Source organism: Patiria miniata, unplaced genomic scaffold, assembly GCF_015706575.1.
Source record: "Patiria miniata isolate m_02_andy unplaced genomic scaffold, ASM1570657v1 HiC_scaffold_22, whole genome shotgun sequence".
Lineage (NCBI taxonomy): Eukaryota > Metazoa > Echinodermata > Asteroidea > Valvatida > Asterinidae > Patiria > Patiria miniata.
In genome coordinates, this window is record NW_024037061.1 from 17,619,938 (window position 1) to 17,647,779 (window position 27,842).

Sequence of the window (27,842 nt, forward strand, 5' to 3'; positions counted from 1 at the left end):
CTGGTGGAAAAGATCGAAAAAATTCCCTTCCGGCCCCCAAATAGGCGACCAAGTTTTCTTTGTAGTTTTTGGAGCAAAATTATCTGGAGGCATAAAGATTTTTTTTTTTTTTTTTTTACTTTTTAATTGTTTATGTTAACTTCCAAAAGTACAATTATTACTTAAATCCCCTTAAAACAATGAACTTGTTGAAGTAGCCGTTATTAAATGTAAACAGTCAATGTATAGCTATAGCTAGTCATTCGAACTGTTACCTGAAGATAAGTATTCCGTGTTCAATGTAAAATAAAATACAGTACAAAATAGCCAGGACTATGTACAACCTACAACCCAATACAATGACATCAAAAGCATGAATGCAATTTAGAAAATTCCAAGTTGTAATTTACTTAGCAATATTCATTTCATGTCAAGAAATGTTTCTAACCAGCTTTATCTGTTTCTTGTTTTTGAAGCCCAATTTTCTTTTTTTTTGAAAAATCATAACCAGCAGGAGGCTTAAGTACGGTGCATCAACGTTAACATGACAATGGGAAATATTATTACACTTAAAAGGGAAGGCCTACATATGAATAGTACAATTGGGCTGCTAAAGATCTGCGTCAAGCACGTAAACGCGCAACGTGTGGTTAAATGTATGTGTCTACGGATCATATAACTTAGCGTACACTTTATGTTGTATTATCCTCCTCAATGCCATCATGCTTTTAAATCGCGTCAACTTAATTGAAATGGATGTCCATAGAATTTAATAGGTCATGGTCAAAAAAGTGTGCCACTTTTTCTGTTGACAGCTTTTTCCTGTTGACAGTTATTTTCCTGATATTCGCCTTTAGGCAACAGTTTATAATCTGGACGCCAAACTGGCCAAATTGCTGGACGATCAGTACCAACCGAACTTGACAAGATGTCCAACCTTGGAAGACCTCAATGTTGCAAATCTGAAGAGCATTCGATGGTATGAGTCCCGGTCCCAAACCAATTTGTAGCGTGTGCTATCCCCTGGCATCCTGCAACAGAAAATACTCAAAGCAGCAGCTATCCTTTGCAAACATATCTATCTTTTAAATGTATTCATTTATTTTTTGTTTATGTGTTCGTTAGGTTGTTTGTTTGTTGGGGTGTTTATTTGTTTTGTCAGGGTGTTAGTTATCATTATTATCATTATTATTATATAATCTACAGCATCCCACAAATGGGCGACAGGTTCTTTTTTTTTTTTTTTTATTTATTTGGCAAGTCACATCTGGATTTTGGCAACATGCCATGTGGGGGTGACAAATTGGAGTCACCCTATTGTTAGAACGACCCTTAGGACAAGGAATGTTTGTGTTGCAAATTATCTAGCTCGAGAAAATCACCAAATTTCGTGAAGAAAAGATAAAAGGTAAACTTGGATTAGGTGATAGTTTAGGTTTGTGCACAAGTCTATGGTAAAGTCTCGCTGTTATAGCATTAGTAGAAATTTTTACTATTTAATTATTAAAGTTTGTAGTATAGTATTTCATTATAATTTTGAATGTCAGTATAAATTCCTATGGCTTCACAAGTTGGCCCAGGTGACAGAAAAGGATGTCAAGCTAAACAGGAGAGAAACTATACCTCGAATGAATAGGTCCCCCTTAATTGTGTGAAAAAGAATCTAGCATTTTGCTGCAATCATACAAGGTTGGGTTAATTACACATTGTCAAGCGGAGCCTACTGCGTTTTTGGACTCTTTGGCCAGGTTCCTTGGGTTAACAATTAACATGCCTTTTCAAAATAGGTTAAGAAAGTGCCCATCCAGTGATCTCAGATCTGCCAACCTGCTCCGAAAGCAGCTGCTCTGACAAACAGCGATCATGTCATGTTTGGCCAAAATCGCAAATTTATGTGGAAGTACTATCTTATCTTAGGAACTGTCAAGATTAATCATGCCAGTGGGGACACTGTCACTCCTCTTCTTCTTCTTCTTCTTTTTTTTAAATTTGCATAAAAGTGCTTTCTTTACATTTAATTGTGTAGGCCCTACAATTAATATCATCATGATTATGTTTATAACTATGTAATTAGCATTACATGCACTGGCTAAAAACTGCTCAGGTTGCACCGCGGTGTTATTATAGGCCCCGGGCCCCTATTTATTGTATTAGGAACCAATGCCGAAAGATCGGCTCAAATTAGCTGCAGAACAATAACATTTGTCAGACTAGAAATGGTCTGAAAAATTAATTAATTGCCCAGGGCTGTTTTAGCTCTAGTATCTTATTGGATTTTTTTTTTTTTTTTTATATATATTTGTGTGTTTGTTAGTTTATTTATTTATTACTATATTAGGCTATTCATTTACTTCTTATTATGTTTTACGGTTACATTTGCACTCTGGCCACGATTTGAGACAAATACAAATGAAACAAATGAAATAACTGAATAGGCGCAAGAGCCTAGCCCCTGCTAATTCTTTCATGAGTTTTAGTCCTATATGTTAGGAAAACAAAACAAGCCCCCAATTCATGCCTCAACATGTCGTAATATAGGGCCAACAAAGGCCTATTAATTATATTATTAAACATAAATGGCTGGCTGCAAAAACAAAACTATTGATAAAATTCAATAATTATTTTTTTTTTTTTAAAGAAAATGAAGTAGGGACCAGGTATCTCCGTTGAGGGAAGTAATTGCAAAAGTGAATGAACAAGTCAACTGCACACTTAGAATAGCTCACGCTCATAGTCATAGCTTTAAGGAAACCAGGATGTAGGCCTAGGCTTATTAATTATGGCAAACAATTAAGCTACCCAGGTATAAAGTTGACTCAGTAGGCTACCAAAGTTAAGGCCTCGGTGATCAAGTGATGCCTAATCGCCATGATTCGCCTTCAGCTTGCAGTGGATAGGCATTTTATTATCGCGCTTAACGGTCCCCGAATGATCGAATTTGTATCAAATCGGCCTAGGCCTATGCCGACGTCAACACCGATGCCCCGTCTGAGTGATCATGGTGATATTACATTCAATGTGCCGTAAAACTCATCAGACATATTGGACAATTTTTTCAGTTTAAATATCAAAATCATTAATTCAACTATCCAAATTAGGTCAAACCATGAAGGTATGAAAGTAAATTGTAGGATTCAATCAAATGTCGATCGATCTCCGCACTTTCAATAGGGCCCTACCGCTGGCTGCGTATAATTGAGGCCTAGCGTTAAAACTAAAATCATTTAAACGGTGAACAAAAACTTCACACGATATTGCACAGTACAACAAACAAACGGGCCCAAAACAAATGCTGTGTGATTGGAAAATTCTCACCTTGAATTCCATCATGCCTGGCATGTTTGAGCATGATGTCCAAGCCATTGCACGAAGCGGGAAATCTCGAGAGAGGGTCGTGACGAACAAAGATCCAGCGTTCACACTGTACTGCAGGCCGACACGTTGCCGCGGTCAAGCATGCCGAGAACACCAGCCACCAGCACCGGGGCGGATTGAAAGCTGGGCGGGGATGCACCGCCCGGACTCGGCTGGAACGCACCGTCATGACCGTTGAATTAATAGCACCTGGACTTCGGTGTCCGTAAACTTATGAAGGGCCATGATTCAAATAGGACTACACAAGCTTCAATCATGGACGGCTGACATAATCCAGTGGTGATTCAGCATTCCAAAAAGTACGAGTAGGCCTATAACGCTGAGAATTCATGTTCTGGAAACCTTGGACGGCTGTGACAAATCGCATGAAATGTCGACAAGCGAGCGGATCGCTTGGGCTGACGTTCTGACGAGGCATCTTGTAAAAGCTGTATGGTCGTACTCGTAGGATATACGTAAATGCCGTCTCCAAAACCCCCAAAGATCACTGAAGTCAGCTGCATAACATTTGCAAATCATAAGTTCACTAACCGAAGTTCAAATGTGAACGAAAATCCATGGAATGTAAGCAAACAAACGCTTATTCCAGGAGAAATCTATTTTTGTTGTTGCGGTCTCAAAAAGCTACGCCGAACTGGCCTTTCATCCACGGCGTGCACGTAGTGCGTCTGTGCGCGCGCGTGGACTTATCACATTTGTATCAATATTTATATCTCCCTTGGAAGTTACATCAACTTCTGCCTATGAACAGCACTTTTGGCTTGATGCCAGCAATGGATGGCCAGCTGCAATTTGGGCAATCAAAATGTTAACTAATTCCATACCATAGCAACCATCCGCTGATTAACAGAGAGTTTGAAACTCAGCCAGCCGTGTGTTCGTGGAGAATAATGTATTTTATCTTTCAGTGATAAAATGAATTTTAAGTCAAAAAAGGCCAAAAAGTGACTTTTGTCAAAACGAGACAAAAATTCATCTGGATGCAAGAGGAACATCAATCAATACTCTAACACGAAGAAATTGGAAGATTTGGGCAAAAATCATCCACTTTTGGAGATTTTTTTTCTTAATTTATGAGCGTTTTGACCTTAATTTTTTTGTTGGAATTTCTCCTTTAATAGCACATCTGTCAAGCAATCCATTTGGAATGCGTTCTAGGGCCCTTAAGGCATCTTTCTAGCAACTTTCAAGCAACTTAATTTTTTGGCCAAAATTGAAAAAAAATTCAAGGGGTTAGCCTTACATTTTTAGTCAAAAAAGGCCAAAAATTGACTTTTGTCAAAACGAGACAAAAATTCATCTGGATGCAAGAGGAACATCAATCAATACTCTAACACGTAGAAATTGGAAGATTTGGGCAAAAATCATCCACTTTTGGAGATTTTTTTTCTTAATTTATGAGCGTATTGACCTTAATTTTTTTGTTGGAATTTCTCCTTTAATAGCACATCTGTCAAGCAATCCATTTGGAATGCGTTCCAGGGCCCTTAAGGCATCTTTCTAGCAACTTTCAAGCAACTTAATTTTTTGGCCAAAATTGAAAAAAAATTCAAGGGGTTAGCCTTACATTTTAAGTCAAAAAAGGCCAAAAAGTGACTTTTGTCAAAACAAGGCAGAAATTCATCTGGATGCAAGAGGAACATCAATCAATACTCTAACACGGAGGAATTTGAAGATTTGGGCAAAAGTCATCCATTTTTTTGAAAATTGTTTCTTAATTTTTGAGCGATTTTACCTTAATTTTTTGTTGGAATTTCTCCTTTAATAGCACATCTGTCAAGCAATCCATTTGGAATGCGTTCTAGGGGCCTTAAGGCATCTTTCTAGCAACTTTCAAACAATTTCATTTTTTGGCCAAAATTGAAAAAAAATCAAGGGGTTAGCCTTACATTTTTAGTCAATAAAGGCCAAAAATTGACTTTTGTCAAAACGAGACAAAAAATCATCTGGATGCAAGAGGAACATCAATCAATACTCTAACACGTAGAAATTGGAAGATTTGGGCAAAAATCATTCACTTTTGGAGATTTTTTTTCTTAATTTTTGAGAGATTTTACCTTAATTTTTCGACTGATTTCCCCTTTAATAGCACATCTGTCCAGCAATCGATTGGGAATGCGTTCTAGGGCCCTTAAGGCATCTTTCTAGCAACTTTCAAGCAATTTCATTTCTTGGCCAAAATTGAAAAAAAATCAAGGGGTTAGCCTTACATTTTTAGTCAAAAAAGGCAAAAAATTGACTTTTGTCAAAACGAGACAAAAATTCATCTGGATGCAAGAGGAACATCAATTAATACTCTAACACGTAGAAATTGGAAGATTTGGGCAAAAATCATTCACTTTTGGAGATTTTTTTTCTTAATTTTTGAGCGTTTTGACCTTAATTTTTTTGTTGGAATTTCTCCTTTAATAGCACATCTGTCCAGCAATCGATTTGGAATGCGTTCTAGGGCCCTTAAGGCATCTTTCTAGCAACTTTCAAGCAATTTCATTTTTTGGCCAAAATTGAAAAAAAATTCAAGGGGTTAGCCTTACATTTTAAGTCAAAAAAGGCCAAAAAGTGACTTTTGTCAAAACAAGGCAGAAATTAATCTGGATGCAAGAGGAACATCAATCAATACTCTAACACGTAGAAATTGGAAGATTTGGGCAAAAATCATCCATTTTTGGAGAATTTTTTTTCTTAATTTATGAGCGTTTTTACCTTCAGTTTTTTTGTTGGAATTTCTCCTTTAATAGCACATCTGTCAAGCAATCGATTTGAAATGCGTTCTAGGGCCTTTAAGGCATCTTTCTAGCAACTTTCAAGCAATTTCATTTTTGGCCAAAATTGAAAAAAAATCAAGGGGTTAGCCTTACATTTTTAGTCAAAAAAGGCCAAAAATTGACTTTTGTCAAAACGAGACAAAAATTCATCTGGATGCAAGAGGAACATCAATCAATACTCTAACACGTAGAAATTGGAAGATTTGGGCAAAAATCATCCACTTTTGGAGATTTTTTTTCTTAATTTATGAGCGTATTGACCTTAATTTTTTTGTTGGAATTTCTCCTTTAATAGCACATCTGTCAAGCAATCCATTTGGAATGCGTTCCAGGGCCCTTAAGGCATCTTTCTAGCAACTTTCAAGCAACTTAATTTTTTGGCCAAAATTGAAAAAAAATTCAAGGGGTTAGCCTTACATTTTAAGTCAAAAAAGGCCAAAAAGTGACTTTTGTCAAAACAAGGCAGAAATTCATCTGGATGCAAGAGGAACATCAATCAATACTCTAACACGCAGGAATTTGAAGATTTGGGCAAAAGTCATCCATTTTTTTGAAAATTGTTTCTTAATTTTTGAGCGATTTTACCTTAATTTTTTGTTGGAATTTCTCCTTTAATAGCACATCTGTCAAGCAATCCATTTGGAATGCGTTCTAGGGGCCTTAAGGCATCTTTCTAGCAACTTTCAAACAATTTCATTTTTTGGCCAAAATTGAAAAAAAATCAAGGGGTTAGCCTTACATTTTTAGTCAATAAAGGCCAAAAATTGACTTTTGTCAAAACGAGACAAAAATTCATCTGGATGCAAGAGGAACATCAATCAATACTCTAACACGTAGAAATTGGAAGATTTGGGCAAAAATCATTCACTTTTGGAGATTTTTTTTCTTAATTTTTGAGAGATTTTACCTTAATTTTTCGACTGATTTCCCCTTTAATAGCACATCTGTCCAGCAATCGATTGGGAATGCGTTCTAGAGCCCTTAAGGCATCTTTCTAGCAACTTTCAAGCAATTTCATTTCTTGGCCAAAATTGAAAAAAAATCAAGGGGTTAGCCTTACATTTTTAGTCAAAAAAGGCAAAAAATTGACTTTTGTCAAAACGAGACAAAAATTCATCTGGATGCAAGAGGAACATCAATTAATACTCTAACACGTAGAAATTGGAAGATTTGGGCAAAAATCATCCACTTTTGGAGATTTTTTTCTTAATTTTTGAGCGATTTTACCTTAATTTTTCGACTGATTTCCCCTTTAATAGCACATCTGTCCAGCAATCGATTGGGAATGCGTTCTAGGGCCCTTAAGGCATCTTTCTAGCAACTTTCAAGCAATTTCATTTTTTGGCCAAAATTGAAAAAAAATCAAGGGGTTAGCCTTACATTTTAAGTCAAAAAAGGCCAAAAAGTGACTTTTGTCAAAACAAGGCAGAAATTCATCTGGATGCAAGAGGAACATCAATCAATACTCTAACACGTAGAAATTGGAAGATTTGGGCAAAAATCATCCACTTTTGGAGAATTTTTTTCTTAATTGATGAGCGTTTTGACCTTAATTTTTTTGTTGGAATTTCTCCTTTAATAGCACATCTGTCCAGCAATCCATTTGGAATGCGTTCTAGGGCCCTTAAGGCATCTTTCTAGCAACTTTCAAGCAATTTCATTTTTTGGCCAAAATTGAAAAAAAATTCAAGGGGTTAGCCTTACATTTTAAGTCAAAAAAGGCCAAAAAGTGACTTTTGTCAAAACAAGGCAGAAATTCATCTGGATGCAAGAGGAACATCAATCAATACTCTAACACGTAGAAATTGGAAGATTTGGGCAAAAATCATCCATTTTTGGAGAATTTTTTTTCTTAATTTATGAACGTTTTTACCTTCAGTTTTTTTGTTGGAATTTCTCCTTTAATAGCACATCTGTCAAGCAATCGATTTGAAATGCGTTCTAGGGCCCTTAAGGCATCTTTCTAGCAACTTTCAAGCAATTTCATATTTGGCCAAAATTGAAAAAAAATCAAGGGGTTAGCCTTACATTTTTAGTCAAAAAAGGCCAAAAATTGACTTTTGTCAAAACGAGACAAAAATTCATCTGGATGCAAGAGGAACATCAATCAATACTCTAACACGAAGAAATTGGAAGATTTGGGCAAAAATCATCCACTTTTGGAGAATTTTTTTCTTAATTTATGAGCGTTTTGACCTTAATTTTTTTGTTGGAATTTCTCCTTTAATAGCACATCTGTCAAGCCATCCATTTGGAATGCGTTCTAGGGCCCTTAAGGCATCTTTCTAGCAACTTTCAAGCAACTTAATGTTTTGGCCAAAATTGAAAAAAAATTCAAGGGGTTAGCCTTACATTTTAAGTCAAAAAAGGCCAAAAAGTGACTTTTGTCAAAACAAGGCAGAAATTAATCTGGATGCAAGAGGAACATCAATCAATACTCTAACACGTAGAAATTGGAAGATTTGGGCAAAAATCATCCATTTTTGGAGAATTTTTTTTCTTAATTTATGAGCGTTTTTACCTTCAGTTTTTTTGTTGGAATTTCTCCTTTAATAGCACATCTGTCAAGCAATCGATTTGAAATGCGTTCTAGGGCCTTTAAGGCATCTTTCTAGCAACTTTCAAGCAATTTCATTTTTGGCCAAAATTGAAAAAAAATCAAGGGGTTAGCCTTACATTTTTAGTCAAAAAAGGCCAAAAATTGACTTTTGTCAAAACGAGACAAAAATTCATCTGGATGCAAGAGGAACATCAATCAATACTCTAACACGTAGAAATTGGAAGATTTGGGCAAAAATCATCCACTTTTGGAGATTTTTTTTCTTAATTTATGAGCGTATTGACCTTAATTTTTTTGTTGGAATTTCTCCTTTAATAGCACATCTGTCAAGCAATCCATTTGGAATGCGTTCCAGGGCCCTTAAGGCATCTTTCTAGCAACTTTCAAGCAACTTAATTTTTTGGCCAAAATTGAAAAAAAATTCAAGGGGTTAGCCTTACATTTTAAGTCAAAAAAGGCCAAAAAGTGACTTTTGTCAAAACAAGGCAGAAATTCATCTGGATGCAAGAGGAACATCAATCAATACTCTAACACGCAGGAATTTGAAGATTTGGGCAAAAGTCATCCATTTTTTTGAAAATTGTTTCTTAATTTTTGAGCGATTTTACCTTAATTTTTTGTTGGAATTTCTCCTTTAATAGCACATCTGTCAAGCAATCCATTTGGAATGCGTTCTAGGGGCCTTAAGGCATCTTTCTAGCAACTTTCAAACAATTTCATTTTTTGGCCAAAATTGAAAAAAAATCAAGGCCTTACATTTTTAGTCAATAAAGGCCAAAAATTGACTTTTGTCAAAACGAGACAAAAATTCATCTGGATGCAAGAGGAACATCAATCAATACTCTAACACGTAGAAATTGGAAGATTTGGGCAAAAATCATTCACTTTTGGAGATTTTTTTTCTTAATTTTTGAGAGATTTTACCTTAATTTTTCGACTGATTTCCCCTTTAATAGCACATCTGTCCAGCAATCGATTGGGAATGCGTTCTAGAGCCCTTAAGGCATCTTTCTAGCAACTTTCAAGCAATTTCATTTCTTGGCCAAAATTGAAAAAAAATCAAGGGGTTAGCCTTACATTTTTAGTCAAAAAAGGCAAAAAATTGACTTTTGTCAAAACGAGACAAAAATTCATCTGGATGCAAGAGGAACATCAATTAATACTCTAACACGTAGAAATTGGAAGATTTGGGCAAAAATCATCCACTTTTGGAGAGGTTTTTTCTTAATTTTTGAGCGATTTTACCTGAATTTTTCGACTGATTTCCCCTTTAATAGCACATCTGTCCAGCAATCGATTGGGAATGCGTTCTAGGGCCCTTAAGGCATCTTTCTAGCAACTTTCAAGCAATTTCATTTTTTGGCCAAAATTGAAAAAAAATCAAGGGGTTAGCCTTACATTTTAAGTCAAAAAAGGCCAAAAAGTGACTTTTGTCAAAACAAGGCAGAAATTCATCTGGATGCAAGAGGAACATCAATCAATACTCTAACACGTAGAAATTGGAAGATTTGGGCAAAAATCATCCACTTTTGGAGAATTTTTTTCTTAATTGATGAGCGTTTTGACCTTAATTTTTTTGTTGGAATTTCTCCTTTAATAGCACATCTGTCCAGCAATCCATTTGGAATGCGTTCTAGGGCCCTTAAGGCATCTTTCTAGCAACTTTCAAGCAATTTCATTTTTTGGCCAAAATTGAAAAAAAATTCAAGGGGTTAGCCTTACATTTTAAGTCAAAAAAGGCCAAAAAGTGACTTTTGTCAAAACAAGGCAGAAATTCATCTGGATGCAAGAGGAACATCAATCAATACTCTAACACGTAGAAATTGGAAGATTTGGGCAAAAATCATCCATTTTTGGAGAATTTTTTTTCTTAATTGATGAGCGTTTTGACCTTAATTTTTTTGTTGGAATTTCTCCTTTAATAGCACATCTGTCCAGCAATCCATTTGGAATGCGTTCTAGGGCCCTTAAGGCATCTTTCTAGCAACTTTCAAGCAATTTCATTTTTTGGCCAAAATTGAATAAAAATTCAAGGGGTTAGCCTTACATTTTAAGTCAAAAAAGGCCAAAAAGTGACTTTTGTCAAAACAAGGCAGAAATTCATCTGGATGCAAGAGGAACATCAATCAATACTCTAACACGTAGAAATTGGAAGATTTGGGCAAAAATCATCCATTTTTGGAGAATTTTTTTTCTTAATTTATGAGCGTTTTTACCTTCAGTTTTTTTGTTGGAATTTCTCCTTTAATAGCACATCTGTCAAGCAATCGATTTGAAATGCGTTCTAGGGCCCTTAAGGCATCTTTCTAGCAACTTTCAAGCAATTTCATTTTTGGCCAAAATTGAAAAAAAATCAAGGGGTTAGCCTTACATTTTTAGTCAAAAAAGGCCAAAAATTGACTTTTGTCAAAACGAGACAAAAATTCATCTGGATGCAAGAGGAACATCAATCAATACTCTAACACGTAGAAATTGGAAGATTTGGGCAAAAATCATCCACTTTTGGAGATTTTTTTTCTTAATTTATGAGCGTATTGACCTTAATTTTTTTGTTGGAATTTCTCCTTTAATAGCACATCTGTCAAGCAATCCATTTGGAATGCGTTCCAGGGCCCTTAAGGCATCTTTCTAGCAACTTTCAAGCAACTTAATTTTTTGGCCAAAATTGAAAAAAAATTCAAGGGGTTAGCCTTACATTTTAAGTCAAAAAAAGCCAAAAAGTGACTTTTGTCAAAACAAGGCAGAAATTCATCTGGATGCAAGAGGAACATCAATCAATACTCTAACACGCAGGAATTCAAAGATTTGGGCAAAAGTCATCCATTTTTTTGAAAATTGTTTCTTAATTTTTGAGCGATTTTACCTTAATTTTTTGTTGGAATTTCTCCTTTAATAGCACATCTGTCAAGCAATCGATTTGGAATGCGTTCTAGGGGCCTTAAGGCATCTTTCGAGCAACTTTCAAGCAATTTCATTTTTTGGCCAAAATTGAAAAAAAATCAAGGGGTTAGCCTTACATTTTTAGTCAATAAAGGCCAAAAATTGATTTTTGTCAAAACGAGACAAAAATTCATCTGGATGCAAGAGGAACATCAATCAATACTCTAACACGTAGAAATTGGAAGATTTGGGCAAAAATCATTCACTTTTGGAGAGGTTTTTTCTTAATTTTTGAGCGATTTTACCTTAATTTTTCGACTGATTTCCCCTTTAATAGCACATCTGTCCAGCAATCTATTGGGAATGCGTTCTAGGGCCCTTAAGGCATCTTTCTAGCAACTTTCAAGCAATTTCATTTCTTGGCCAAAATTGAAAAAAAATCAAGGGGTTAGCCTTACATTTTTAGTCAAAAAAGGCAAAAAATTGACTTTTGTCAAAACGAGACAAAAATTCATCTGGATGCAAGAGGAACATCAATCAATACTCTAACACGTAGAAATTGGAAGATTTGGGCAAAAATCATCCACTTTTGGAGATTTTTTTTCTTAATTTATGAGCGTTTTGACCTTAATTTTTTTGTTGGAATTTCTCCTTTAATAGCACATCTGTCAAGCAATCGATTTGGAATGCGTTCTAGGGCCCTTAAGGCATCTTTCTAGCAACTTTCAAGCAATTTCATTTTTTGGCCAAAATTGAAAAAAAATTCAAGGGGTTAGCCTTACATTTTTAGTCAAAAAAAGGCCAAAAAGTGACTTTTGTCAAAACAAGGCAGAAATTCATCTGGATGCAAGAGGAACATCAATCAATACTCTAACACGTAGAAATTGGAAGATTTGGGCAAAAGTCATCCATTTTTTTGGAGAATTTGTTTTCTTAATTTATGAGCGTTTTGACCTTAATTTTTTTGTTGGAATTTCTCCTTTAATAGCACATCTGTCAAGCAATCGATTTGGAATGCGTTCTAGGGCCCTTAAGGCATCTTTCTAGCAACTTTCAAGCAATTTCATTTTTGGCCAAAATTGAAAAAAAAAAATCAAGGGGTTAGCCTTACATTTTAAGTCAAAAAAGGCCAAAAAGTGACTTTTGTCAAAACAAGGCAGAAATTCATCTGGATGCAAGAGGAACATCAATCAATACTCTAACACGCAGGAATTTGAAGATTTGGGCAAAAGTCATCCATTTTTTTGAAAATTGTTTCTTAATTTTTGAGCGATTTTACCTTAATTTTTTGTTGGAATTTCTCCTTAAATAGCACTTCTGTCCAGCAATCGAATTGGAATGCGTTCTAGAGCTATTAATGCATCTTTCTGACAACTTTCAAGAAATTCCATTTTTTGGCCAAAATTGAAAAAAATTCAAGGGGTTAGCCTTACATTTTTAGTCAAAAAAGGCCAAAAATTGACTTTTGTCAAAATAAGGCAGAAATTCATCTGCATGCAAGAGGAACATCAATCAATACTCTGACACGTAGAAATTTGAAGATTTGGGCAAAAATCATCCATTTTTGGAGAAATATTTTCTAAATATTTGAGCGTTTTTACCTTAATTTTTCGACGGAATGTCTCCTTTAACAGCACATCTGTTCAACAATCGATTTAAAATGCGTTCATTGAAGTGCTTTGAGATTGTTGATATGATGCAAAGCGCTATATAAGCATTACAATTTATTTTATTTTTAAACTTACTGCGATCTTACATTCTCATGTTCAAATGTTCTTGTAGCTTCATGTATTTGTACCCAATGTTTTGAACTCGTACACAAAGTTTAAAGAACAACTCCGTTCACCATGCATGAAGTTGAAAACATTTATTCCTTCATAGTTTGTAGCAAGAAAAAACTGCAATTTACAAGTAATTCACAAAATACTTTCAGTTCGTCTGGGAAAAATATGTACTGATGTTCCTTTTATCACATGTACAGTTCATCTGAATAGGCCTATTTGAAGTGGAACCTATCAAACTTACAAATTTTTAGGGAATTTGTTAAATCGATGAATTACACAGTTTCTTCGCCAAATAATACAATTATGTTAATTTTCGGAATAAGGCCAAATAACAATAATGCTGTGTTTCCGGTAACTCGGCCAACCCTAAAATTTTAAGTGTGCATAAGCCGCGTTCCAATCGCGTCGTGTTTATCGTGTTCAGTGTGAATTACTCCTTGTTCACGAGTGGGTCGCATTCTAATGCTACACATCAACACACACAGGCCTTCATGCACGTTGCACAAGCTATTTTTTTGTCAAGTCTAGAATGTACTGTTTCCCAGCCCCCCCTAAAAATATGGGTCCAAAGGACAATGGGGTCAGGGAACCAGACTAAGTTGTGAACTTGAGAAGGAAAGTCCGCATCCAGTTCGCCACTGGTGAATATGAGTTGCCCGACGATAAGAACACTTTAATATGTCTAGTGAACTCGTGAACACGATTAACACGACGCGATTGGAACGTAGCAAGAGGGTCAGCAATTGAATATTTTAAAAATTGTATAGTTGATTTAAACAAAATTATTCATATGCACGTGCAATAAAACAACTTCTTTCAATCATGTGTACTTGTCCTTCAAAATGTACATCTATATGTACATGTACATGTACATATTGAGTACTAATGTATGTACATGTACCCAAAAAACCTACATGTACCTACTGACCCGACCCTTTTTGGGGCAAATTTATCGGAAACACATTTTTTTTGGCCTAAAATTTGAACATTTATCGAAGAACAAGTTTCCCCTCCAATCAATCATACACATTTCATTTTTCACTTATGATGAAACTTAAAATTATGATCATTAAAAAAAGAAATATCGGGCTGTATGCTCCATCTTTAAAGCCGTCTTTCTTACATCCACCCCTAGACAATCTTTGGTAAGAAAAGCATTTCAAGCGTCTTTAGTTTATTTCATGGCAAAAAAATTCAGGTATAATGTTTAAAATTACATTGACTGAAATAAATGTTTTTCTTTGCAAGCTCAAAAACAATTATCTTATTTAAAAGGTAAGAGATGTTAAGTTTATGTACAGTGACAAATCGAAGTGTGATTACTGTTGTCAGAATAACGGAATACAGAAAAGACATAGTGTGGGGTCTGAATCGTGATTACTGGCATGAATAATGGCCATATTGGTCTGGTACCCTCAATGCTACGCACTATCATAGTGGCAATAAACAGTACTAAAATGGAGCCAGTCCATTTGGTATTCCAGTAAGTGTGATGGGTCTTCCACCCTTGGCCTCATATGTGACTCCAGCATAGTGTAACAAATAACATCCTTTTCAATTTTTTTACCATTTGTGCCCCATATAGTTGGTGTATTTTTGGGATAAAGAACAGTGTGTAGTTTGTTTTACAAATTGTGTTCCCATAGCATTTTACCTGACATGACTTTGGAATATTCCATCACACACTGCTCTTATTAAAACAAATACACCAAGTACACGTGTATATGGGGCACAAAAGTGTATAAAACTACAAAAGTGAAACCAAATTGCGAGGCTCTCAACTGTGGTGTGGCATCGTATTTGTAGAATTTGATGTTCCTAAACACGGAACATGGAATAATTTAGCTTCCCCCACTTTGGGGGCCCCAGAAGCCCAAAGCCAAAACCTCTTAGCAAAACCCACAGCTGTAGGTAACTCAGGCATGCAACTTTTCCTCTGATCCGCTGATTTCCTCGTTTTTTACTTCTCATGAATGCCATTACAAATTGAAAAACACTGTATAAAGTCTTGTGTGGTTTGGAATTTGCTTTACTTGTTTTTTTCTAAATTCCCAGTTGCATACCTGGTAACTTTAGCTGCTTTATCTTAGACCAACCTGTTAATTAATTAGTTAATTGGATTTCTCCGGGGAACACTTCCAAATTCCACCTGTACATGATGAACATGATGTATCTACATAGGTAACAAAATATTACAGTATCATCGGCTTTGCTGGAAAAAGAAAAAAACAAACAAAATAAAAACTAAAAAAAGCTATGTTATGTACAACGTATGACAACAAAATGGCAAGTTTGGAAGTTTGCGATTTTAAGCGGCTACACAAACGTGACAAAGTTTCTACATTGCAAAAAACTCTATAAACTATCGAACACATTACTACAGTTGATATGCGCCAGCACTACATGTTCTGTCCATTTGCTACAAACAATAAATTAGATAAGTTGTGAAAATCCACCATGTTGCAATAAGCCAGTTGGGTATCTTGATGAAGTCGTCCAGGCCAACAGTCATCCGGGAAAAAATTGCTGACATGCTGTTCCGCGATGTTACGCAGACTCCTATTCTGCTCGTAATTGACACGCGAAGTTCGAGTGCCTGTTTCCCTGCACGTTCGTTCGTCTTCGATGAGCGTTCGATTATCCTGAATGATCCGTGACCCAGATCATTGTGCGCATGCGCAGTTGAAATACCGAACTGTGCTATTGCAAGTGATTCATTTTCTGGCTAAGTCCATTACCGAGTTTAGCAAATTTCATTCTTTAACAACATAGAAAAGTTCAGCTGCCATTACGAGGCACAATTCCTTTCTTTAACCCTAACTCCCTAGGCGTTTTTGCTAGGATGCAACCTCAATCCTGCAAAATCCTTCAACTGCCTCCGTGTAAATATTGCTTACAGCCTCAATCCTGCAAAATCATCCGTCAAATTTGTTTTAATGTGGTGACCACTGCCTTAATCCTGCAAAATCCTCCAGCAATCACTGTCAATATGTTGAGGCAGAGCCAGCGACATCCTGGAGCAGTGCGGAGGATTTCAAGTATAATTTTTACGCACGGCTGAGCATAAACAACACAAGGTCTGGCCCAAGACCTTGACACAGTGCATCCTCCGAAATCAGCCACACATTTTTTTTGCCATGTAGCCTCAATCCTGCAAAATCTTCCACCTTGCAAAGAGGATTTTGGAGGATTTGGGAAGGTTACCGTTAAAAGGATTATAAAACGTTAAAATCTGTTTATAAACCACTGCCAAATGGTCTTTGTATTTGCACTAAGTCAACAGAAGTTTTACGATAACATATGAGCGACTAAAATAGTGTTTTCGTCTGTGAATATTGATCCCCCAGGTTTAATTTACAATGCTTCAGAATGCATACATGTATGTGTGTGGTACCATGCCTACACAAAGGGACGGATGATTACATGCAAAGTGTAACTGCAGAAAAATGTACATACGAGTCAATTTCGAAAACCGGAAAGCAGTTTCTGCGAGAAAATATTTGCTGGAACACTCAATTGTAACTTCTAAACGAACAATTTAACAAACAAAATTTGTGTGGACTAAATTTTGTATGTTTACTCAAAAGGCCTAATTTTGACAACACAAGTACATTCTTCTGCCACAAATCTGCATTTATGGTTATGCAAATTTCCAGTAATTTTTCTTCACTTCAAGTCAAATACATGAATATCTGTTCCTCCAGAAACCACGATTGGTCTTCCAATACAAACAAAATTCTTTCACATGTTCAAATGAACAGAAGAAACTTGAGGTCATGTGTATTTCAAAGGAATTGTTTTTGAAGTTACAATGAAAATGTTGCAGTGTTCCCATGAACCAATGAAATTATATATACAAAAAAGGAATACTGCGGGGCAAGGAATATTACAACTTTTGAACAGGTCTTCTACAAAAAAAAAGCAATAATTGCTATTCAATTTTGTAAGAAATGCTTTAAAATATTCAAATTAGCACAAGCTTTCAGTGAATTCACTTAATATCTCAAATCACTATTAAGATGCAATAAATCCTGGCGATGAAAAAAAAAAGAGGATTGCATTTCATTTGCACATATTAGACTTGATTTTGGTGAAAAACCAAATTTCGTGTGAAAAATTTGATCACATTAAATACAACGTTATTTCACCCTCACGGAGCATGTGCGATGACCTCCAAAGCACATTGACCTCTTCCTAGTACCTGCGAAGACCGAGGCTCCTTTGGAAAGACAAGCCGTCCCCTCTGGTTGCTTGCTGTTGGAAAATAACGTAAATTTGTTTTTGATTGGAACTTGTAAAAGTGTCATAAAAGTCTCTTTTATGAAGGAACCCAATGCTACATTATTTCATAAAACATCTTACTTAATTGTAATAAGTAAAAAATAGGATGAAGCATCCTGTGAAATCATTGAACTTAGTATTAAGCACCATCGATATCAGAATTTTCAATAATCGATATATCGGAAATCCAACATCGAGAATATTCGATATATCGATTATCCCATGTAAAAGTTAAAGACCATAAAGATGATACTTTGATTAAAAAAAATAAATATAAGGCAAAAAAAAAAAAATCTCTGGTTTCTGGTATGGAGCCTGCCCAAAAAGTGGTGCGGCGACGCGGCTTTTTTTGTTTTTACCTGATTTTTTTGCTTCAAATGTCGGCTGATGACTGCAAATGGTGCCCGACTAAACTTAGTGCAAATATCTGGGAGTCCAGAGAGGCCACATAAAGCTTATTCTCGACCATAACCCAATCTAGAAACACGTTAAAATTGTGCAGCAGCAGGATTCCAGTCAAACCAGTGAGATTGGCGGTTTTGAGACATCATCTTTCATTGAAAAAACTTTTTCATTTTGCCGACGCGCATGGCTACGGCGACGCGCGCGCATACCAGAAACCGGAGACTTTGTTTCTTTGGCCTAAGTCCCAATTTTCTACGGCTTTCTCTGGAGCATATTGCTCAAAGTTTAAAAAAAAATCTCAGCACTGAGAGTTTGTCCAGAACGGGCGGTTTCTTTTAAGGTGTTACAATGGGGGAGACTGCAAATTCCAGTGAACGCAAAGCACAAATGACGCCACTTGGCGTATCGCAATTTTTTTAGTCACAAGCACAAGTTGCCGCCGAGTTTTATTCCATTTTACAGCAAACGTTAAACACTAAAGTAAAAGCCCAAACGGAAGATTTCTTTTGCCGATATCTGACAAATTTTCAATAGTTTTAGTATCATTCCTCAATATCGACATTTTCGATATTATGATATGACTACAAAATTGCTATCAGCATATTGATATCAAAATAATATTAAATAATCAAGTTATATTGATATATCGATGGTGCTTACCTAGCATGCTGTCATTTTTAAGAAAACAGGAATAACCATCATTTCCTTGTGATGGTTTGGACCAAACCATTGCAAAAAAAACCAAAAAAAAACAAATCTTCTCAAATACTGCCCTAAATCGACCAAATTCAACCTCTCTTGCAACACACAACTCACCTTGTTTATCTGTCGATGTCGGTCTCGACTGACGATTTCTTCCATTATTTCTCCATCGCCCCGCACAAGCCTAAAAAGAAATATCAATGAAACCATATCTTTTACTGAATCTAAAAGAATGTCGGTTATGGGCAACATTCATTGTTAATATTTACATATCCCAAGATGCAAAAATTCATAAAAGCTCAGTGACATGATACTGATATAGCATTGAGTCAATCATGTCAATCACAAGTCCAAAAAAGTCCATCATCCAGCCCGGCTTTAAGTCACAACTTGCAAGCTATTCCAAGGCATTCCTTTGTCATGATGATTCCCTCTTGCATGTGAAACTCGTAAATGGACTTGTGATTTAAAGCTATAGTCCATCATTTGCAGCCATCCGAAAAGTAACTGGCGTAATTATTGTTGAAAAACATATTTGGTTGAAAGATAGTAAGGGAACTAAACTCCCTGTGAAATTATTCCTTCTGGCAAGCTGTCATTTTGAAGTTATCAACGAAAGAAGGCCTTTCCAACGGTGCGTCTTAAGACGCAACGTAGGAAAATTTAAATTAGTAGTTCGTTTTGTTATTCGGCGAAGCGCGCGCAAGCATTGGCACGACGCACACGCACGCGCGGTTGCTATAATTCATCGGATCAGTGCGTGACGTCGCGTATAAGCTGCAATTCAAAACAATTCAAAACATGATTCAGTAACTTTTGATTTGAAATTGAGATCCTAGAATGCTGTTTTTCTCGGAAAATACAGCTGAAGCTGAGCTGAAACTTCATCAGGTTAGTTGTTCAGCACCCTTCTTTAGATCTTGAGCCCTATTGTTGCTTCAAACGAACAAAATGCACAAAATACAAATGATGGACTATATCTTTAACTGTGACTGGACTTGTGATGGACTCTACGACAAAACTAGACTTCACTCAAGTTGGACTTAATTCGATATCCACAACAACCGCTGCCAACCAGCCCTGAATTCCATCAATAACATCTTTCCAAAAGTGCAACAAATCAAGGTATGTTATAATACAGCTCATATCTTGACCTTGCAGTGTGTAGGGGCGGGCCGTCACCACGTTATCGGGAAGTTTTTCATTGTTAGGGGTAATTAGGGTCGAGTTGTGGCGACTTTCTACTGTCCCCACAGCGTCTTTGGTCCCCACAATAACTATCACTCAACAGGTGTGTAGTCCCTAAAGTTACGGAACAAGAATGTGTGCTCTTTAAATACATGGCTTTACAACCGAGGATCACACACGAAGGGAGCACAAAGGTTCTTTTGTGGTCTCGATCGAAGGTCACTTTGTCCTTGAATGCCGGTTTACGCGCTTAGTCTATGGGAAAGGTTTAGATAAGGGAACAAAGGAAAACACAAAGCCGATCCTCGGAAGCATAGCAAAAAACGACTGTGTGTGCACATTGCACACTGCACAGACCAAGTGAAACCTAGACTTGTCCAAGTCTACACGAAACTAACTGACACTGACCTATGCCGGCCTGTATCTTCGTCGTACACACGCCTCGTCCTGCCCTGGTGACGTTCATGCTCCTGCTTTGTCATCGGAGCCATGGAGCGTGATGGGGGAGCAGGCTCATCACCTCCTACAGGGGGAAAAAGACGATCAGTCACATAAAAAAAAACGGTAAATACTGTCACTTATAAATGAGAAGAATTAGGAATTGGGGACAGAAAATGTAATTGTGTAATTAGGGGAGATAATTGCACTAAACTTATTGAACGCAATTAACAAAAAATGCAGTAAGTAAAGTCTGTCACAGGCCAACATGGCCCATCATGCTGGCGTTCATTGCCATGAAACGTCTGAGAATATTTCTATTCCCCTCGAATGACATGCTAGTCCATCGCAGGTTACAACCCAGCTTATGCCAGTACCGATTTATACTCCAGGGTAGAGAGAGGCAAGTGGGGGTGAAGTGGCTTGCCCAAGGACACAACATGGCCAGAAGCTAGATTCGAATCCCTGGCTCTCCTATCTCGAGTCACGGACCTTAACCACTTGGTCGCACTCCCGAACACAAAACCAAAATCTGCCACCAGACCAGAAATTGTTACAAGCTAGTAGGTACATGTATGTAGTTTTTTGGGGCTTATTTATGTATAGATTCCTAGAACAAAATCCGAATCAATTTTTCAAGTGGCTCAATTTTGGCAGCTGGGTCCTATCTTACCTGATGCCATATTGAGGAGCTTGGCCTGGATGCTTGAGATCTGAGGCCCAATCGGCTTGCTATCTCTCTTCTCTTTCCTTTCTCTTCCCCTCCTCTCTTCTTTGCTTCGTTTGCTGCTCCTCTCTCGTCTTTCCTTCTCTTTCTTCTTGGCTTTTCTCTTCTCGGCCCGCTCTTTCCGTCTCTTTTTCTTCTCCTTCAGCCTGGCCTTTTGTCTCTCCGCATCCTTCCCTCTCCGCTTCTTCTTTTTCCTCTTTTTGTCAGAATCGGCCGATTTTGCCTTTGGTGGTGATGCAGGACGTTGCCTCTTCCTTGAGTTGGAGTGATCGGCATGGGAGCTCTCTCGCCTGTGACTGTTGCTCTCGGCGACTTGATCGTCACCTTTTGCTGAATGTCGACTGCTGCTTTCTGTTCGGTCGCGGCTGCTGTGATGGTGCTCTGGAGACATAGCCCGAGCCCCTGATCGTTTGGATGATGCCCTCTGTTCCGGTGCATTGAGAGGTTCCCACTCCCAGCATCCCCGCTCATTACTGAAGTACTCTCGGCCCACCCCTGTCTTGGTGGCTTCCTGCCTCTCATGTTCCTTCTGTCGCTCCTTCTCCCTGCTGCTGGACCCAGTCTTGCTTTGGGATCGTGAGCTCGTCTCTGCCAGCCTCAAACTTTCCTCATCTTTCCCTGTCCTTGATAAGTCTCGTCGATCCCTGTCCCTCCTGTAATCCAGCTCCTTACTGGATTCCGATTTGCTCCTGGATTGTGATTTTTCCTCCCTCGAAAGGTGTCTAGATGGTTCATTTGGCACTCTACCACCTCTGGTATAATCCTCCTCCCTTCGTTTGGTTACGGATCTCTCATCGTGCACACGTTCCTCCCTTGAAGGTTCTCGCACGCGATCATTATGCCTTCCATCTCGTTCACTGTGCCTTTCATCATGGTTGTTCCGTTGTCTCACACCCGACTGGTTGGACTGATCTTTTCTGTGATCCTGTTGTGCTCTGGGCCGTCCATGATCACTGGGTCTGGAGTATCGTTTCTCCTCCATGGGCTCTTCATGCCGTCGAGACCTAGATTCGACCAGCTCTTCATGCCGTCGAGACCTAGATTCGACCGGCTCTTCATGCCGTCGAGACCTAGATTCGACCGGCTCTTCATGCCGTCGAGATTTGGATTCGACGTTATGAGTTTCTCTCTGGTTTGATTTTCTGACCGCATCTGAATGCCTGTGTCCATCCTCGTTTCTTCTCCTCTGCCGCCCATCCTCCTCAGGACTCCAAGCTTCCCCCCTGTGGTTTCCATCCCGATGAGACTGCCGTTCTTGATCTTCAGAGCCATGCCGTGTGGAGTTCTTCCCATGACTGTTGGACTTCTGTCTGGACTGTTGCTCCTTTGACCTCGCTGGTGGGTGAACTGTTCTTTGCTGTTTCTTCAGAGAATCTGAGTCCTCCGAGTCACTAGAACTTGAAGAGCTTGAGGACTCACTGCTACTACTTCTGCTGCTACTCGATTCAGAGGGCATTCTTGATCTTTTCTTGGCTGTCTTTCCATCTCTACGGCTTTCTTGGGACTTCGAGTAGGATTTTGGTATTTTCCCTTCCGGCTCAGAATCGGATTCGCTGCGGCTGCTCAGGGAGACGGAATAAGGCCGCTTGCGATAAATCTTCTCCTTAACCTGATCGACGAGAGTCTGGACCTGCTGGCTGTCATTCTCAAAGCGAGCGTAGGCCTTGGGGACTTGGGCACCTGGGGAGCCCGATGCCGAAGAGGAGCTGTAACTAGAGCCGGAGGCGGAGCTGTCATCTGATTGGCTACCGGAGTTGGAGCTGTGGCGTTGACGGCTGCTCATGGCCACTCATCAGATGCAGAGACATCAAACAATACACAGGTTGCACAGATGCCCCAGAAAAAAAAGCGTGTCCTTCAATTCTGCAGTAATTTAAAAATACATCTGAAGGTAGAATTATAATTGTCTACAATTTCTTATATTTCCAAGACAAAATCACAACACTAAAACAATGACTGCTGTATAGTGGACACATAAACATTGTAATTTGTATTACATTTAACGTGTGTCCCCTTGTAATTTTAGAGGGATAGGTCTCTGTTTTATATTTCACTCATAAATAATGTCATGTTTATGACTATAATTTAAGTTAACTATATTGTCAGTGATGGCCAAATTGTCAGTGATGGCCAACAACAAAACTTAAACAACATAAAAACTAAAAGTCACACTCTTTCACTCACTGTCACCGTGTCAAAAGAGACAAGAAGCGACTAGGTCTAGGCCTAGTACTAGGAGTAAAAAGAAACAATCAAAATCAAACCTATATGAATTTTAAGCTCACAGTAGAGTAGGGATTTCCATATTAACCCGCATATCTTAACCATAGAGCAAGGCATTGCCAAAATGTAATGTGCACGACTGCACGTACTAACCCCACAAACCACTGAAACATGCACAACAGATTACAATAAATAGCACAGCGCCCTCTCGCTGCAAATAAACGGGACACGAAAATGCCTTCGAGTTTTGACAATGTGATCCATTTTTTTCCTTTCATATTTTGCTCTCATTTTTTTTCACTTACTCTTTCAAATGAGTTCCAGATCAACTACGAAGATACGGTAAGTATTTATCGTTTCAACTCTAAAGTATCAGGCTGCAAAAAGAATCAAAAATTGTAGCAATTTTGTGGCAATAATATTCCGTTCAGATGTCAACGCTTATGTCTGGAGCGTTTCGGGAAAGCAATTACATTAGTCTGGTGCTTTATGAACAGACTACATTTTGATTCTTGAATGAGTGGGATTCAAGGACACTAGACATGTGACAAGCCTTATTCATTCAAAAGAGGGCGCTGTTTAGGCGTAAGTATGTGTGACTTGTGTCGTCTGCCCGGAACTTGCCAAAAAAAACACCACTTGGTATTGCACCAATATTTGTTTTACAAATACAATTCAGTGTTTGGAAAGATTTCCATATACGAAGTTCACTCAACACCCTGTGTACAAACCCTATGAGATTGGACTGAAAAATTCTAAGTGTTTTTTAAGAAAATGCTTGTATTTTCTCACTGCTCTGACTTTGATGACATGAAATTGCTATTCTCGGGGGGCTTGTTAGTCAATACAGAGGAAAATTAGTGAACTTCTTAATCTTATATGGAAATCTTTCCGTCGTATATTGACTTTATTTGGTGCATGGGAGTTCTGCTATTCTGCTGCTTTTTAGCATGGCTGTGTGGCTCAAAATATGAAGTTCAGCATTTGAGCATTGAGCCAGTACTCGGTAGTAGTAGTGTACTTCTGGAATCAGAAGGCTGCTACGAGTAGCCTTCTGATTTCAGAAGTAGTAAGAGTGGGGATAAAGAAGTTGGAGGTTCAGTCGCCTATGATGTAATATGAACTTGGCACTTAGCTGAAGGGGAACCTGAGCTTGACAATAAATTAGAAAAAAAAGTGTGATTTTGATTTGTTTTCTTCAGGCTGTAGCTGAAACAACAGTAGGTACTTGCATTGAAACTACAGAATTGATACACAGGCATTGGTTGTCAACTCTTGGAGAGATATTTTAACTGGACATGGTGAGGATAAAGAACAGGTAAGCGAATGATTCGGGGAGAATTTTTTTCCGATTCTGCTTCAGGTTTAAAATTTTAGGCATGGACCAGACAAGCTTGAGTAACTCCAGCTAACATGCTCATCGCAGGAATTCACATGAGGAATTCACAAAATGAGGTTAAATACTAGGGGGGGGGGGGGGGGAACATTGCCTTTTTTGAGAAAGTTTTGGTCACAGCCGGGGGGAGGACTAGATGGTTAGGCTTAATTGCCGGCTTACAAATATATTTGTTATTTACTTTGATTGTGTAGGTATTTCCTATGCGAGTTGGTGTTTGAGGATGCCATCTGGCGAGCTTTGGCAGTCAATAATCAGCATCTGTACAATGCCGTCAAAGACGCCGTCAGGCAGATCCACGGAGACTATGGTGCAGCCGCCATAGCATGGGGATTAAATGGTATGTGCTCTAAAACACACAACATCTTTCTTTTTGCAAAGTTTAAAGGGAAAATACAACATTTGCAAACATCAAAAAATAAAACTACCAAATCATTTTGAAATACCTTGCTGGACTGTTAGTGAATGACAGTGTAAAGCATCCTGTAAAATCATGGCACCTGGTATACTGTCATTTTCAAGAAAAGTGGTATTTTTGTATCAATTTCCAACGCTGATCGGCCGACCAGCGTTGGAAAAAACTGGCTTTTTTTCAACTTCTGGCCCCAGTTGACCATCGCACTTGTTTGCAATCGATTACACACCTATGAACGGGTACAAGCCAGCTAGACTGGTTCCCTGACCTTACAATTCCCCAATATATGTAAACTGCTCTGTTTCTTCTTAAATGGAGTCAGGGAACCAGACTACAGGAAAATGATTGTTTTTCTTGGTTTTTATAACTTTTTTTCGAACCCAAAACCTCAAAAAAGTCAGTGTAACTATATTTGCTATATATTTCCAACCCCCCAATTCCATCCATTTCTGAAAATTACAGCAAAAGCAAATGATGTATATTCCCTTTAAGCAACAATTAGCCAAGTACAATAACAAGTCCCCAAGCAGTAGGCCTAAATGTTGCATGAGATTTTGGTTGGGAAATGTTTTTGCTAAGCAAATATTATCTGTGCTTAGCATCTTCATGGAATAGTGCTGTATCTGGGCAAGTTTCATGAAGCAGCATGAGCAGTAAATATCACTTTTTAAGCTGTTTGCACTAAGCATCAATCAGGGCCCTTTGCAGTTTATATAAAATTGTATTAAATGTGTGCATTGTATTAATATAACCTTCCATAAATCAATAAAAAAACAGAGTGCTGGGCGGTTTAGGGTGGTTTAGGGCGGTTTGAGAGTAAATGGCAGGGTGGTTGTGGGCGCTTTCAGGGCTAATGGGTTAAAGACAAAGGGTACCATGTATTCGTCTGAACACAAAGACCAAGTGGAGTCCATCCTGCTATATTGATGTGAGTGCTGGACCTTAACCACGACCCTTCAGAAGTCCCTCGACAAGTGTTACACCAGAATGTCGAGGATGGTGCTCAACATCGACTGGAGAGACCACGCGCCTAATAACACGCTCTACAGCATGCTACCTCGGATCTCACAAAGGATCGCATACAGGCGGATGGGCATGGCAGGGCACTGCTGCAGACACCCTGAGCTACCTGCAAGCCGTCTGGTGCTGTGGGAACCGACTCATGGGGTGAAGCTGAGGGGAAGACAGAGGACGAGCTATGTCGGTGTCCGGAGGAGAGATGCCGGGGCAGAGACCACAACAGAGTTGGCTGCCTGCATAAAGGATAGGGAAGATTGGAGATGCCGAAGGGGATCCCGCCTGTGGGCGACACGATGATGATGAACACAAACAGTCAATTATGTCACCAAAGATGTTAAACATCAACAGAGTTCCAACAACAGCATGTGTTCATACTGGGATGAAATCAAACAATAACCAATTACAGCTTGTCTGTGGGATTCCTTTGATTTATGTTTTTTCCCCACGTCTTCCCTCTTGTTACAGTGAAGTACTTGAACCCTGACACAGGCGTCATGATGATTCGAGTCCGACGCCAAAACCAGAAGATTCTCAGTACGACGTTACCGTTCATCAAATCGGTGGCCAGTTTCCCTGTCACAATGCGAACATTACACATATCAGGTAGGGGTATATTAGTTTGATTTCATGTTAACATTTTAACTGGGAAGTTTAAGAGTTTATTTCCAAATTGAGAAATATCCATTGGAAGTCACATAACTTCTTGAGAAATAAAAGAGAAAAATTAAACACATTTTTATACAAGTCCCTCTATGTATCAAAAAGGAATCTGAAGTATATGTGAAAATGGGAAATTTCAATCATCCATAATATCTATGCCTGAAAATATTGCGAATGCCACTCACAAAAACAAAAATTTAAAAAGTTTTTAAAAGAATTACATATTTAAATTTTATCATAAACTATATTTTATAGAATACAGTCAAGTGTCATTAGGCCGCATTAATATTTTCAGCTATCACACCTTGCTTGAGAGTGCTCTCAAAATAATAGACGATGACTCTTGATGATGAATATTTTTACCATCTATCTCTCAAAGGAACTATCCGATCCTGCCAGAAATTTCTGGTCAAGTACAACAGACGACAGCTGGTGGTCCTACTCAGGCAATGCAGAACAAAGGGTGAGGAATCACAAGTACAAAATCTTGCGGCGCAAAGTAGGAAATTTCCAGGCTCATATCTATTTAAGATTGATGTTAAAAAGTGGTTAAAAGTTTTAACTACATGACCTGTCAGCATTGGTGCTTTTATTACCATGCAATACTGTTGGTTGAAGTCCCAACTGCCCTGCCCCCCTATTCCATTGACAATGCATAGGCCACATTCACAGTTGATTTTTTTGGCAACTTTGCTGTCTTGTCTTGTCATTTTGCAGAGGAGAGGCAGAAAGTTCGGGAGTCGATTCGTCGATGCACCCTGGAGCAGGAGGAGGAGGAGTTTGGAGACGGTGCCTTGGAGGACACATAGTGAACACCCGATTATTACTATGGACCAAATCAAAACACTACTCTGTGCCGATATAATAATAATAATAATTGTGAAGGCTGGTCGTCCTTTCTTGCAGCTGAGAAGCTGAATTGCAAAGGATGCGGCTATAACGTGGTCGAACCTATGCGTTATAACCACCACCAGGGGCCAATTTCATAGAGCTGCTTAAGCACAAAATTTGCTTAAGCACAAAAACGTCTTGCTTAATAAAATC

General features: G+C 38.2%; 2 protein-coding genes across 5 annotated transcripts; one reads left to right on the plus strand and one right to left on the minus strand.

Moving 5' to 3' along the window:
• Positions 1-16,659: 16,659 nt before the first annotated feature.
• LOC119730503 (zinc finger CCCH domain-containing protein 13-like) lies at positions 16,660-23,788 on the minus strand. Of its 2 annotated transcripts, none has more exons than XM_038203460.1 (5): positions 23,613-23,788; positions 21,031-22,947; positions 20,328-20,442; positions 18,846-18,915; positions 16,660-17,597 (listed from the first exon to the last, which is right to left on the minus strand). In XM_038203460.1, the coding sequence occupies exons 2-5, from the start codon at positions 22,865-22,867 to the stop codon at positions 17,538-17,540; spliced, it is 2,082 nt and encodes a 693-aa protein (XP_038059388.1). In that variant the 5' UTR covers positions 22,868-22,947; positions 23,613-23,788; the 3' UTR covers positions 16,660-17,537. The 2 variants fall into 2 exon arrangements, with proteins under 2 accessions (XP_038059388.1, XP_038059389.1); XM_038203461.1 differs by lacking the exon at positions 23,613-23,788 and adding an exon at positions 23,461-23,526.
• On the plus strand, positions 23,536-27,767 carry LOC119730504 (ribonuclease P/MRP protein subunit POP5-like). 3 transcript variants are annotated; one of them, XM_038203463.1, is made up of 6 exons: positions 23,536-23,649; positions 24,510-24,625; positions 24,898-25,043; positions 26,604-26,741; positions 27,178-27,261; positions 27,516-27,767. In XM_038203463.1, the coding sequence occupies exons 2-6, from the start codon at positions 24,606-24,608 to the stop codon at positions 27,605-27,607; spliced, it is 480 nt and encodes a 159-aa protein (XP_038059391.1). In that variant the 5' UTR covers positions 23,536-23,649; positions 24,510-24,605; the 3' UTR covers positions 27,608-27,767. The 3 variants fall into 3 exon arrangements, with proteins under 3 accessions (XP_038059391.1, XP_038059392.1, XP_038059390.1); XM_038203464.1 differs by lacking the exon at positions 23,536-23,649 and adding an exon at positions 23,873-23,892; XM_038203462.1 differs by lacking the exon at positions 23,536-23,649 and adding an exon at positions 23,893-23,949.
• Positions 27,768-27,842: the final 75 nt, after the last annotated feature.